Genomic DNA, 15,301 nt, shown 5'->3' with positions numbered 1-15,301 from the left:
GTAAGCGTAACGGCAGGGGAGGGGGAAAACCTAGACGGGGAGAAGGGGGCTACCAGCATCCACTCTGCTAGGCCAGGAGCAATAAAGCAGGGCGTTTTTTCAGGGGGAACGCGGGGGAACGGAGTTCCGGAACCTCTTGAAAATGGTCACATGGCTGGTGGCCCCGCCCCCTGATCTCCAGGCAGAGGGGAGTTGAGATTGCCCTCCACGCGGCAATCTCAACTCCCCTCTGCCTGGAGATCAGGGGGCGGGGCCACCAGCCATGTGACCATTTTCTCCGAGGGCAACCCACTGAGTTCCACCACCACTTTTCCCAGAAAAAAGCCCTGGCTAATATGATGGGTTTTTCTGATTCCCACAAGGTTTACTGTCTTTTAAATGATTTCTCCTCTGATATAACTGAGAAGGTAGCAAAATTTTTACAACTTGCTATAAAGCTGTGCCAGGAGAAGTCTCAGAAATAACTGTTGATATCACTCAACTGTTTTATATTATATTTTGTTCTTTTTTTTCTCTGTATCATCTCGTGTTGTTGACTGACTCAAATCTGCTTTAAAAATGCAGATCTGGGCCTTCGCTAGCTGTGGCGGACCCACGGGGGCACGGATGCCTGCATACTTGGCCCAAAATAATAACATTGTCCTTATAAAGTGAGAACGCTGTTAAAGGTGTTACTGTCACTCAGCCCCTTCTCAGATCCAGCACCATCACTTAAGATGCCTTTGTATTCAAGAGTTCTTTTTGAAGAACAACATCAGCCACAGCCTAGGAGTTTGCCCACCAGCCGCAGGCACCTGGAAACCCCAGATACCGCTCTGCTCAACAGAAGTTCTGTGATGAGTAAACAGACGTGGCTAAATAACTCTCCAAGAGAAGCATCCCCACTTGACTTCAATAGAGGTGGGGGTAAGATGCAGGACTAAGGACTATAAAAGTAATGACATGTTGCTTTCGAGATGTGGAGCAGACCTAGAATATGAAGTTAAGGCTTCCATGATTCTTGTAATGATTTGATATTCTAATTAGACTTTGCAGAAACGATTTAGTTGGAAATGGGGGAGATGGCCTGCCTAAAATTAGCAGCTGCAGATGAGAAATACAACATAATCAGGTGTGAGATCAAACACAAGGCTGAATATGTGGGCATTTATGAACAAGCTCCTTGTATTCGGGGGAGGGCAATCCACAATCACAAATCTCCCTTGACTGTATTAGTATTATTTTCAGCAGACGGCTCCTTTTAATTTTGGGAGTGAAATCTGCACCTTCAACTTATTTCAGCCTTGACTTTGTAATTGCAGAGGTGGTAATTAGTACAGTAGGAGAGAACATGCATTGTATTTATAAGGACCCTGGTTCAACTCTGCAACTAAAGGACCTGACATGGCAGGGATGGGAAAGACCTTCTGCCTGAGACTTAGGAGAGAGACAACTAGAGTGCTGATTAGTGGGATAGATTGATCAAAGGTCTGGCTTGGTACAGTCAGTTTCATATGTTCACATATTGTAATTGATAAGGATCTGACTTTCTTTTACACATTTGACTACTAATGAGAGAGCTGCTGTTGCATAGTGGTTAAGTGATTTGGCTGCGAATCAGCACTCTACTGGTTCGAGTCCCACTACAGCCATGAGCTCAGTAGGTGGCCTTCGGTGAGCCCCTCCTCTCAGCCCCAGCTCCCCAGCTGTATTGAGGGGATAATAATAACACTAACTTGTTCATCACTCTGGATGGGGCACTCATCTGTCTAGAAGAGTGGTATAAAAGTGCAGCTGTTGTTGTTATTGTTAATGAATTCATTCTGTACATCATTTTACAGCATGGGTCCCCAATGTAGTACTCATGTGTGCCATGGTGCCTGATGGCACTTTTCCTGGCACTTGCTGTTTTTAGTGGGGTGGGACTTTCTCCCAGCAGGGCTCCTGGTTGGCTACTGGAGATTTGATTGGCTGTGCAGATTTTTAAAAACGTTGCTTGGCCAGTAGAGGCCACCACCGCTCAAGGTTCGGCACTGCATGACCGCAGGTAAGCTACAGCTGCCATTTTGTGGAGGCACCCATCACCCTGTCAGAATTCCAGAGGTGCCTATGTAACCCCTATAAACTAACTGGATTAGCCCAGTTGGGCATAGTCAGTAGCTAGAGCCAGGAAGCTGAGGAAGAAGCTGATTGCTGGGGAGCTTGATAATAATTAATGTGCTCTTATCACCATGAATAAGGTAATCAGAAATGTTGTATGTGAACAATATGACTAGAAGTTGTGTATGTGTATTGTGTTTGGTTGGTGTTATTACCGGGACTGTATTGTTCTTGCGCAGCAGTAATTTCCTAAGAAGAAGCCTGGGTTCCATTTGCTTCAAATTGGAAGGATTGAGGCAAAGGACTCTATCGCTTGGTGGGATGGGACAAGTTGAACTGTTTACCTTGACTGGTTTTCAAAGATATTGTTGGCTGAAAGTTTCTGTAAGGTTGTATTGTTCTAATTTTTAAAAGGTTTTTTGGGGAAATTTTTTTTCTTAACTTAAAATTGTATGAAAGTTTCCTTCCTAAATTAGCCCCAAAGATCCTATACAATAGAGGATACAACTACAGGCTCAAAAAGGTCAGGGACTCCTTTTCTACTGCGTCAATCAAACACACTGCATTTTTTCCTGTTGTATTATATATGTGAGGCAGATGAAAGCCAAGGGCAGTAACAGCAGTATTTTTGTTTTCTTTCCTTTTTCAGTGTGATCTTTTCCCTTACAAACATACTTCATAAAACAGAGTCAAATAAAATAAAAATAATTGTATTCCAAGAACCATAAGGTTCATAGTTCACTTAAAGCAAAAATGAGATTTATGATTTTTGGTGGAGAATTACAGTCAAGCACTACTAAAAGCAAGTTTGTTCTATATATTGCAAAGGATTAGTGGTAATCTTTATATTACATCAAATCCATGTAGAGTTTAAAGATTAACACCCATGTAGCCAACAAACTCGTATCAAGCAACACAAGTTATTGAATAATTGCCAACTAAAATAATATATAATATGATGCATACTGAATGCAAAACGTTTGAGATTATAAAATAAGGCTATCAATTATTAAAATTTAAATATCAAATACCACTGGTTTCTAAACCGCAAATACTGTCAAATATCAGATATCAAATGGATATCAGATGACAAACTCTAATATCAAATGCTGAGCATTTACCACTTCCTCAGAGGAAGATTTTAAGATGCCTCAAGGGGGGGGGGATACATTTATTTAATCTGTAATCTTTTCCCCTTAGAATTTTTTGTCTTTTGCAGATGTAGTTGGTGAAAAATTACAAAACCAGTCATGCTTAAACTTGACTCATAATAAATCTGACTCATAAACTGCATTCCAGGGAGCAATGACGGCCTGGGACCACTGTCTGTCTGTCTGTCCAATGGGAAATACCCTTCCTGCCAGAAGAATATGTGCCCAATCACTTGGTGGTCTTAAGGAACATTTATGTCCAGATATAGGACAGTGGTTAATCCTTTACTGACCGACTTGCCTTCAGTAAATAACCAAAGTAATCAGGAAGGGTCAGGTTAAACTTTCTCTATTGGCCGAGCCAAATCTGCAGATGACACACTAACCTACAACTTCCAAGCTCAAGACCAAATCCCACCTTCAAAAGCAGCCTGTTATGATCTTCACTTTCTTTAGGGTGGATTTGGCTTTAATCTTTCCCTTCACACCCTCTGGGTGGTTAGCTGCCACCGGGAATATTAAATTCCAATATATTTTATTTAAGTTTTCCCTTTGGTAACGTGTTTATGCGTCAGGCTCCTTCGTGGTTCTATGTGGCCCTGAGGATAGGAATGGGAGATAACAATGACTGCTACTCTGGGATATAACAAAACAAAACAAAAGTTTATTTTTTTAAGAAGCGTATTGGTTACATAAAAGTCGTTCTTAGTTCTTCTAGCTGCTTCATCCAAACTCATTCACACAGATCTCTTGTAAGGCTTCACACACAGTTAGCCTCTTTCTCTAGGCTCTCTATTTCCCTCACAGAGAACTCCTCAGACAGCACACAGCTAGCCTGTTTTCTTTTCACTCTCAATTCTTTCTCTCTCAGGCGCGCACACAGTTTGCCTGCTTCAAAGAGAGTGAATATATAGTCTCACAGACACACTCATTTCAGGCTTCCACTCAGGTTGCCTTTCCCTCACAAATACATGAACACTCTCAGGCTGCACACAGCTGGCCTCTCTGGCCCTGACTGAACCTTTTTCTCTCCCTCAATAACTGAAAACTGCCTTCACTCCGCCCACTCTCTGTCATCCACCAACCATATCACTCACTCATCTCTCTCTCTCTCACCCCCACTCTTCACTGATCTCACCAAACATCTAAAGACACAGGCACCCATTTCTTGAAATCATTACACAGCCTTTTATAAACAGAGAGGATTTCCCCGTGGCAGACGTGTTTTCAACAATAGCTCAATCTGTGGTAAAGGCAGAGATTCCAATCCAGTCATGAGTATATGGATACTGATCCTCAGCCTGTTTAATTTTAAGGCCGAGGGTCCACAAACTGCTATAAATGTAAGGTCAGGATAGAGCAAATAGAATTACTGTCATCATTTGGTTTCTTATCTAAATTGACTGCATTTGTCTCTACCAATAAAATAAAAGTTCTAGGATTTACCGCAGCACTTCCTTGCTTCCATCATATCCCGGTCTGTGATTTCTATTCCGAAATAGCACACGCCAGCCAACTCATGACACGCCCCATTCGCTGTCCAGACTTGATACTTTAAGTATCAAGAAGAATGCTGATCAAAGCTAAGCTTAAAGAGTTCGGTTCTATAGTATGTCTGATCTACTAAAGCCAAAGAGAATTCACTTTCTTTGTATCTGGATGGAGCTCATCTTTAGGAAAGCATCAGAAAGCCAACAGTATTTTCTGCTTTTCCTTTCCAGGAAAACTTCATTGCTAATTATCGTCAAGGAAAAATTGCATTGCATGAAAATTTCAGCAGGAATTTACAAGTTTGCTTAGATTCTTCATATCCATGATTGTTTCTCAAAACCAAATGATCTTAAGCCAGAAAGCAAAGGGTTGCATAATTATCTGTGGTAATAAACCAAGCTAATTGGATCCATCATTTGAAGAGGGCACAATCTACCAAGACAAAGAGCCCCATGGCGCAGTAAGCTGCAGTACTGCAGCCCAAGCTCTGCTCAGGACCTGAGTTCGATCCTGGCGGAAGACGGGTTCAGGTAGCCAGCTCAAGGTTGACTCAGCCTTCCATCCTTCCGAGGTCGGTAAAATGAATACCCAGTTTCCTGGGGGTAAAGTGTAGATGACTGGGGAAGGCAATGGCAAACCACCCCATAACAAAAAGTCTGCCAAGAAAACGTTGTGATGCGATGTCCCCCCATGGGTCAGTAATGACTCGGTGCTTGCACCTTTACCTACCTTACGTTTACCATCTCCCAAGACAAGGATTTAGGTCCCGCTGGTTTCAAAAGAAAATATAAGTACACACTTAATTCTCTCCCACTGAAATCAACAGAATGTTACCAGGTTTAAGATTGGCTGGACTGTGCTGGGTAAGAATTAGCAGGTCCTAGTTACGAGAAACAATTTTCGGACTGAGAGCTCCGTGGCTCAGAGAGCTACAGAAAGTAGGGAAAGTTTCTCACAATTAAAGCCCCACTGAGACGCTATCATTTAAACCTAGAAACCTGAAGGGTGATGCAAAGAAGTGGCAAAGAGGCTGAGCTATGACTCTGGCAGTCTCCCGTGCAAATCTTGCATCTGCCACAAACCCATCTTAACTCGGAGTCTCTCTACACAAGACAACTTCTATGAGTAGGATCAAATGAAAGATCTTGTGCTCGTTCTCCCATTGTGGATGCACGTGCACTGCTAGGGAGACTTGGATATAAGAACGCACAGAAAGTAAGTCGCTTCAGCATCCCCATGTAAGATGTCTTGTGTAGAGAGACTCTAAGTTGCTCTCCCTCAATGTGCACACACACCGCCCGTAAACTGGCAATAATATAAAGCACGCAGTATAGTGGTGGGGTTCATAACATTGTCAGGATCTGTCATGCTGGGGAAATGTAGCCTGTGTAACGCCATATTAATTTCTGTAGTTGTTTAGTCTCTCTCCCTTCTAGGCCCCTGCAAGTACATTTCCATGGGAGAGGATGCTGCGTCTTATCTGTTTTCTTCTGAGTCGACCTTGATGAACCAGCGTTCCCACAGAGAAGCTGCCTGCTATGAAAACTCTGGGGGGAGGCTGGGATCTGAGGCTTTGAAGTGTAGCAACTTTTGTTTTGTAACTCATTCCTAACAAAGCTTTGCTCAGCCAGGATCTGCTTGGTCCTGGAATGTGGACACCGGGGCCTAAATGCCGTCTTTCTAATAAAACCTTTTGAAATCAAAAGACCTTGTCTTCTTGCAGAAGGGAGGAAGGCAGACTCTAGCCAACTGGAATGCCATAGTCTGACAAACATAAGGTTGCCATCCTCCTGTTGGGGCATGGAGTTCTTCCACAATTCTAAAAATCAGTTCCCCTGGAGGAAATGGCTGCTTTATAGGGCAGGCTCCTCCCCCTAAATTCTGCCCTCCTCAGGCTACTCCTCAATCTCCAGGAATTTACAAGGACAGAGTTGGCATCCCTATCACAACAAGATCACGTATGTGAAGCTCTCTGAACCCTTAAAAGCATGATACAAATGCTTAGTATTGTTATTCTGGAGTATTATTGTGCTAGGTATTATAATGGAATATTATTGTGTTAAGTATTATTATGAATTATTAGATCTAAGAAGGAACGTGTACATGGGCTCCTCTTCTTCTCTTAAGTGTTTCCCCTTAAAGCATTTTAAGATCAGCAGGTAGGCACACTGCTTGTGCGTTCAAACATCATCAGAAGTTTGGGCAGAAGCAGGGTTTTTTTTCTGGGGAAAGGGGGGGAACTCTCACACCGGGCAACTCCTGGAAGGAGGTGGTGCACCTGTTACTGCATGCACATGCGCGCAGCGTGTGGATGTTCCCAGGACTGTATGATGACATCACTTCCGGGAAGTGATGTCATCATGCAGGCCGTGGCTGCCCCAGGAGTGCTCCCGTGCTCTACGGGGGGCCCAATTTGGCCCACATCAGGCTGAATTCGGCCTGGATCATGCCTGAATTAGCCCAGAACGGGCTGCTGCCACACAGGAGAGCACTCCCCCGCCTGGCAGCAGCCCGATCCTGGCCATTTTGGGTCCAATCCTGGCTGTTTAGGGCCCAAATTGGGGCAAAATGGGCCTGAAATGGCCAGGATCAGGCCTGAATCGGCCTGGAACGGGCTGCTGCCACACAGGAGAGCACTCCCCCGCCTGGGAGCAGCCGGTCCTGGCCATTTTGGGCCTGATCCTGGCTGTTTAGGGCCCAAATTGGGCTGAAATGGGCCTGAAACAGCCAGGATCGGACCCGAATTGGCTGGGAACAGGCTGCTGCAAGAGAGAAAGCACTGCCCAGCCTGGCAGCAGCTGGATCGTAGCTGTTTTGGGCCCAATCCTGGCCATTTAGGGCCAAAATTGGGCCCAAACGGGCCCATAACGGCCAGGATAGGGCCCAAATCAGCCTAGAACGAGCTGCTTCTGCACAGGAGAGCACTCCTACACCCAGCAGCAGCCCAATCCTGGCCATTTCGGGCCCGATCCTGGCCATTTAGGGCCCAAATTGGGTCAAAATGGCCAGGATTAGGCCCAAATCGGCCCAGAACAGCCTGCTGCTACACAGGAGATCACTCCACCACCCAACAGAGGCCTGATCCTGGCCATTTCAGGCTCAATGGTGGCCTTCAGGCCCAAAGTGGGCCAAAACAGACCCAAAATGGCTAGGATCAGTCCCAATTCGGCCTGGATCGGGCTACTGCCACGCAGGGGAGTGCTCCCTCACTCAGCAGCAGCGCATTTCAGGCCGTTCCCCCATCCTCCCGCCACGTGTGCTCCCCCCCCCCTTTCAGGAGCAGGCTTACCTTAAGCCATTTGCTCCATGGGAACCGATCTCTGTCTGGAGATGAGGGGGCGGGGCAACCACACACAAGAGGTGCCAGAATGCTGTTCTGGAGCATTCCAGTAGCAAAAAAACCCTGGCCAGAGGTTGTAAAATACAAAGCCACTGTGACGTTCTGCCTCTGGAACTGTGCCCAGGGAAGTTTGTTTGAGCATTTCAATGTTGTGTTTTAAAGGATTAGTAAGAAACTTCTGGGGCTCTACTGCTTTTAAGAATACAATGCTCATTTTAATTCTTCCTTTATGATATTGCTTTTTATTTCTATATTTACTGCACTGCTATTTTTTAAAAAAAATTGACAGCCCTGTGTGCGTGGAATGCGGGACTTGTATATTTTAGAAATGAATTATTTTAAAATAAAAGCTGTGATTGTCAAGGAAACGGCGATAGGAAAACAAGTTCCACGTTTAACAAGATCTGTACAGGATACAGGTTACTGCTCCAAAGCCAGAGACATCAGACCAGCCTTTATCTAGGAATTTGTATAGAACTTTTCTGGAGCAAGTTTCACTGTAGGTGGTGAATCATCAGCTCCCACATTAAATATTCTCTTGCTTGTCAACATGCAGTACAACCGTAATGATAACTTTTCTTCTTTTGGTGAATCTGACCACTCTTTCTGACACTTGTTTACTATGTATCTGCCGGTGAATGACCCACTTTCTTAAAAAGTGACTCACTTTTACCGTAAATATTTATTAGCAAGCAAGCCCAAAGCTAGAAGGAAAAAAATACTTGATCTGGATAGTAAATATTTTAATGATTAATCAAGTGCTATTACTCAGAGGTATGTCAAAGAAACTTCCATCCATGACAGTGCAATTATACGGTAAAAAGCATTTTTTCCAGTTCAGCTGAAAAACTATCTTTGCTACAAAAGACAGCACAGAGCGAGTTACTGTCTCCAAAAATCAGCATGTATTACTCAAATCTCTCTCTTAAAAGCTTTAAATCTTGAAAACAAATCACTTTTCAGTTTGAGCTACAGGAAGAAACAAAAAGAAAATAGTCCAGGGTGGATGATAATTTTGATTTTTTTGATCTGGGCTTTTAAATTTATTTTAACTCTGGTTTACCACAGTTTTCATGTTTGTCTGCCATTTTATATGGGTTGCTTTTATATGATTTATGCTTTTATACGCTTTAATTTCTCAGTGACTTTTTTGTTTTATCTGCTATGTTCTGCTTTTCTTCATATTGCTTTTTTATTATTTTTACTGGGTTTATTGCATTCAGTGGGTTGAAGCCAAAATTCAGTTCTCACTGATGGAAAGAAAGCACTTCAGTCATTAGAGTAGAACTTCCCTGCGTGCCCCCTCCCCCATCCCAGAAAGCTCAATGAGCCCTCTGAGAGCCAAGCTACAAGTGATGAATTACACTTGCCTGGCAAGTGAACAGACTCCCATGTATTCCTCCCTGTTCACTTGCTCTCCCCTTGATCAAGTGGAGAGCAAGTGAATGGCAAGTGAACAGGGAGGAATACACGTGAGTGTGTTCACTTGCCAGGCAAGTGTCATTCGTCACTTGTAGCTTGGCTCTATGGTTCCTGAAATACTGCTCCTGCAGCCCCTCAAGAACAGTGGGGGGGGTGAATTGGGAGTCCACAAGAGAGGGTGAAAGTGGTGGAACCCCCTCTTCTCCACTAAGGAAAACTGATCATAGATCCAACCTTATGTTTTACTGGAAACCATCCTGGGCAACTTTCTTTTCAAAAGTTAAGATTATAAATACATTAACATCCAATTTGCATAAAAAGGCTTTGTTTCCTGTGCTTTCTCTTTAAACTTTTCTTTACTTCCACACATGAAAAGTAAATTAAATCCCATTTTATGCACTATTTCCTAAGCCACCTGATTTATGTCTGCTTTCGCACACGCTGAATAACGCACTTTCAATCCACTTTCAATGTTCTGTAGCCACCATTTGCAAGGGGATTCTCTCATTTCACAAAGTAAAATCCAGCTGCGTAGAACAAAGTACATTTAAAGTGGATTGAAAGTACATTATTCAGTGCGTGTGAAAGCAGCCCTAGTAGAGGTCACTTCACACAGTACGTGGCAGTAAACCCAAGTTTGCTGCTAAGTCTATACTCAACAGGAAACAACCAGGCATTACCCAACAGCTACCCTGCATTAGCCATTATATTAAAACATTTATAACCCAGCTTTCAACTGATCTATTCCTTAAGGATCCATACAAGTGGATAAAACATGCAATAAAATTAGCTTCCCAAATTGCAAGTTGCAAAATTGATCTCACAGAATTGTGGTAGGCCACAATAGATCAATGTCATATTCTGCACGCTTTTAAACAAGCTCCAAAGCTTTCCCAAACAAGATGATCTTAACCTGCCTCCAAAACAGTGGGGGGGGGGGAGAGTCATGCAAACCTCCCTTGAAAGGGCATTCTAAGTCTTGGTGCCACCTCTGAGAAGGCCCTATCATGTGTCACCACCCACTGTTCTTTTAGTGGTGGGGGCCAAAACGAAGGTCTCAGAAGATGATCCACATGTGCGGAGCAGTTTCAGCACTCTAAGGGGAGCTGCAGTTAACCCTGGTGAGGGTACTGGTGAATACGTCCAAACTCAAATTCCCTGTCTGCTCCATCAAGACTTATGCCCAAATATTTACAGTGCAATAATATTCCTCTAGGCCTCTAACCAGCAGGTGATCCCTGCAGAAATCTTTCCGCATTGCGATCTTATGTATCCTGGCCAGGGCTTTTTTTCTGGGGAAAGAGGTGGTGGAACTCAGTGGGTTGCCCTCGGAGAAAATGGTCACATGGCTGGTGGCCCCGCCCCCTGATCTCCAGACAGAGGGGAGTTTAGATTGCCCTCCGCGCCACTCAGCAGTGCGGAGGGCAATCTAAACTCCCCTCTGTCTGGAGATCAGGGGGCGGGGCCACCGGCCATGTGACCATTTTCAAGAGGTTCCGGAACTCCGTTCCACCGCGTTCCAGCTGAAAAAAAGCCCTGATCCTGGCCATTCTTGAAGTCATATCAAAATAAACAAATCAACACCCAGTGTTGGACCAAGTAGAATCTGAAATATTCAGTGAACATCTCCTTCTATTTGGACCAGCATGTGGTACCCTCAGGATCGCACAACTGCCATTAGCTCTCACACTGCAGGGCATGCCTGTGAAAGGAAGCTTACATCTGGATAACAGGGGGTTTAAGAAATATGTTTTAATTTTTTTAACCAGAAGGCTAACGCTGAACAACAACAACAAAAAATAACAGATCCTGTGAGGGATTCGAAGTCATTCATTCTGCATACTCTAAAGTCTCGTTTTCATTTGACTGAGGAATCTGGAAGCTGAAAAATGGCTATGCTCCTCTCGTTTAGAGGCCAACTTCCATCAGCCGGACCACACCCATCGATGGAGGAGTGGCAAAACTTAGAAGCGCCCTCAGACTCATCCACTGGAGAGCGTATTCTTACTTGTTAGGAGACCACAGTTACGTAGCTAATGAAGCTAAAGAACATCAATATTTTCTAGCCTGTTAAAATAAATAACATCGTATTTATATTTAAAGCTGGTACCCATTCTGCATCCCTCATTTCATTTCTATGGAATTAGATCAAAATCAAGATGGGTAGCCATATTAGTCTGGCAGTAGCGGTAGAAAAGAGCAAGAGTCCAGTAGCATCTATAAGACCAACAAAAATTGTGGTAGGGAAGGAGCTTTCGTGAGTCGCAGCTCACTTCTTCAGCTACTCTTCAGGTATGTGAAAATGTGAGCTGAGACTCATGAAAGCTCATAACCTACCACAATTTTTGTTAGTCTTATAGGTGCTACTGGACTCTCGCTCTTTTCTATGTTGAAGATATGTGTGTGGGGGGGGGGGAGAGATTAGCAAGAAACGACATGTTATGAGGTCAGTTGACTAGTCTATTACTGAAAGATGTCAAGTTCTTGTGGTCCACAATCTATTTGTAACGCCTATTAGTCAGTGAGCAAGTACATGTTGAACACCTGAAGTAGTCTCAAACTGAGCCAAACCCATATTCCATCAAGAGTAGTATTGTCTGCTCTAACTGGCAGAAATTCTCATGTAGAGGAATTTCACATCAGTTACTGCCAGATTCTTTTTAACTGGATATGCCAGGGATTGAACTTGGGAACTTCTACCACTGAGCCATGTCCCCACTCCATGTTTGAAGTGATGAAAATACTTTGTGAGGTAAATCAGTTTTGTCCTACACATGGTGGCAGGGAGTACCCTCAAGTCATAGCTGACTTATGGCAACCCCTGGAGGGGTTTTCCTGGCAAGAGACTAACAGAGGTAGTTTGCCACTGCCTGTCTTTGTTGGGAGGTCTCCCGTCCAATTACTAACCAAGGCCAACCCTGCTTAGCTTCTGAGATCTGACGAGATCAGGCTCACCTAGGCTATCCAGGTCATAGGACAGAGCCCAAAACAGCTGCTGAAGCAATTGAGTATACCCAGTTGAATTTTTGACTTTTCCCCACAAAACATGTCACAAACTGCTTTAGAAACATCCCTCATTTCCAATGATAGCTTGCTACTGGATAAGGAGAACTGTACTTTGAGAACCACAAGCCGAAAGATTCCTTGAATGTTTGGAACTATTGGCAAAAGTCTGGAGATCCTGACCCAGAAAATCAGCTTATTTTCTGTTCTTCCCGGCCAAGAGCTCTGTTAAACGCAAAAGCTTTCATGCCCCTGTATGAACAGAATCTTGTTACGCATCCTCAAACACCTATGACCAGCTAACATGTTTCTGGTCACAAAACAACGTCTTCACAAATACGTGTGAAATACATGCACTGGGCAGGGGGTTGGACTAGATGGTCTGTATGGCCCCTTCCAACTCTATGATTCTATGATTCTATATACCTTGGAGAAAAACTTTTGGAAAGGTTTGGGAAAGGTGAGCAGCAAAATAAAAAGTGGTAGTGATCCTCTATGAAACTTGGGTAAAGGTAGCTTCATCCACACTTCATGCTCTTTAATAGACTTAAGAGAAAGCCCCATTCCACTGAAAAGAGGTCTAACTAAGACAAGCTGCTTTCCAGGAGGTTTGTACCTGTTCTGGGTACCAGTATACATGGAAATTACCAGCACAGAAGCCAGCGTGGGTGTATCACATGTCTAGAGAAAGCACTTAAGGAGCACAATGTTTTCACAGAACAAGCCTAGAGTCTTCACTCACTCCTGGTTGCATAGTAGCCCCAGAAACATCTCCCTTGCTTCATCCTGCACTTTGACACGGGCCTGTCCATCTAAAGCAACAAGGAAGAGCTGAAACCCAATCTGAAAACTTTATTACGGAAGTAGGGGAGGGAGAGGGAGATTTATTAACTCTGTTGCATCATCACAGATGTTAAGCTCTCTCCTGAAAGGGCAGGATCACAGCTCTCCTACCCGTATCTTTTTTCACTGATCCTGGCCTTGGTTTCACACACTTGGCGCCAGCCCCCAAATTTCAGCCCCCTTCTAAATCTAAGGAATGAACAAGGGCAGCTGATCTCGAGGCTGGGGGGGAACTGATGTTAGGCGATCAGGAGGAGCAAGAGAGACGGACAGATATTCCAGATCGAATTGGCTGGGGCTGGTGGGATGAGCGCTGTTACGAAAGAAGGAGCAGTTGGACTTTCTGCTGCTATCATCTGTAAAAGACGAGCTTTGGAAACTGAGCAGCGTTGCCAAGATCAAGCCAGGTGCAGGTGCAAGAACTGAGGCTGAATTCATCCCTCCCTCCCTCCCTCCCCCTTGTCACTACTGGAGCGCTGAAGTGTGCGGGTGTGTTTTCCACAGAGAAGCAGCAGCTGCCCTTGTTCTTCTTTGACAGCATGCCAAGCGGTTGCTGCCCCCAACGTGGCAGGATCCAGGCAACCGACTCCCAAGTTCCCCCTTATCATGATGCACATGATCCACGGATTGGAGGTATGGGGGACGTTGTGGGAAGGGGGGTGGACATTTCTTTGTTTTCTCCATTAAGGTGCTCAAATCTCAGCAGGGTCCAAATAACTGGCACAGAATCTGTCCAGCAGCTGCTGTCTTCTCACTACCGTCGGGATCATCAAGGATTGTGTAAGTTTGACTAGGAGGAGGTGACAAAACTTCCTTCCTACTCATTGTTACATGCAGTGGAATTTTGACGGATAGCTGCTGAAAAGCGGGCAAGGGCCAAGGGAAAGGGGCCTCAGCACGTGAGCTCCAGCCAATGGACGACCCCGGCTATTTCCAGGCCCAGAAGGGGCAGATTTGGGGGCCACAATTTGGACTGGGGGCGGGGGGGGGGGCAGCAGGATCCAAGTGTGTCTCCTCTTGAGTCCCTCCCTTCCTCCCCCTCAAAGTGATCAGATTTTGGAGAGGGGGAGGAAAAGAACAAGGCTGCAATTTGTCAACAAGAAACCCTCCTGACTGGGGCTGGGGATTTTGGTCGGTGGGTTTCTTTCCGAAGGCACAAAAGCACAGCGAAGGCGCGCGTTTCGCCCACAGACAAGACACACAGGCAGAGCGACGACAGGCAGCGGCAGCGGCGGCGGCGGGGCGCGCGCACAGGGTCCCTACCCCCGAATCCCGGGCGCAGCCGGTTGTCATAGCCGTCCAGCAGACTGTCCAAGATGCGCGTGAAATTCTCCGGCCACAATTTCTCCTCCTTTTTGAGCTGTCCCGGGAGCACCGCGAGGCTGCAAGGCGGGGCGCGCGCGGCCAAGAAAAGCAGCGTTAGAGGAGGGGAGGGCAGGGCAGGGGAGGGCCGGGGCGAGACCGGCGCCGCTGGGCGGGCAGAGAGCGGCCGGCTTCGGTCTCGCCCCAGCGGCGCCCGCGCCCAGCCACCCAGCGCGGGGCGCCCCGTCGGGGCTCGGCCGTCCACTCACCAGGTCGCCAGGCACAGGCAGTGCAGGAGGGTGGCGGGCAGCCCCGCGGCCATCGCGCTCGCTGGCTCCTTGGCAGAGACCATCTTTGCTGGCCATACTTCAAGCCTGGCGCCGCGCTCCGTCCCCCGGCGCTGAACGCCTCGCCCGCGGAGGAAGCAGGGCGAGTGGGGCGCCGAGCCCTCCGCCGCCGCCGCACACGCGCTCCGTCCCGCTGCCGCGCCCGCCTGCGAAGCCGCCCAGGGAGCCGGGCGCACGCCGAGCGGGGGAGCGGCGGCGAGGAGGAGGAGGAGGAGGAGGCGAGGCAGGGGCGGGCCTCCGCGCCGGGCCCCGAGCCCCGAGCCCCTCCGCCAAAGCCTCCCCGGCGCGGCGCTACATCCTCCGCGCGGCCGGCCGCGCACCCA

The 15,301-nt window shown here is 46.3% G+C and overlaps 1 protein-coding gene across 1 annotated transcript in view; it reads right to left on the bottom strand.

Moving 5' to 3' along the window:
* GABRA4 (gamma-aminobutyric acid type A receptor subunit alpha4) overlaps nt 1-14,983 on the bottom strand; it is an 84,630-nt gene extending 69,647 nt beyond the window's left edge. Inside the window, exons 1-2 of the mRNA XM_054989867.1 lie at nt 14,901-14,983; nt 14,593-14,711 (exon numbers count right to left, since the gene is read on the bottom strand). Of these exons, the coding sequence (XP_054845842.1) occupies nt 14,593-14,711; nt 14,901-14,983 (202 nt within the window). The remainder of the gene's footprint in view (nt 1-14,592; nt 14,712-14,900) is intronic.
* Nucleotides 14,984-15,301: the final 318 nt, after the last annotated feature.

Source organism: Eublepharis macularius, chromosome 10 (genome assembly GCF_028583425.1).
Source record: "Eublepharis macularius isolate TG4126 chromosome 10, MPM_Emac_v1.0, whole genome shotgun sequence".
In the NCBI taxonomy this organism is placed as follows: Eukaryota; Metazoa; Chordata; class Lepidosauria; order Squamata; family Eublepharidae; genus Eublepharis; species Eublepharis macularius.
The sequence above is the reverse complement of the archived record's forward strand: the minus strand, read 5'-3'. Positions and strand labels throughout refer to the sequence as shown.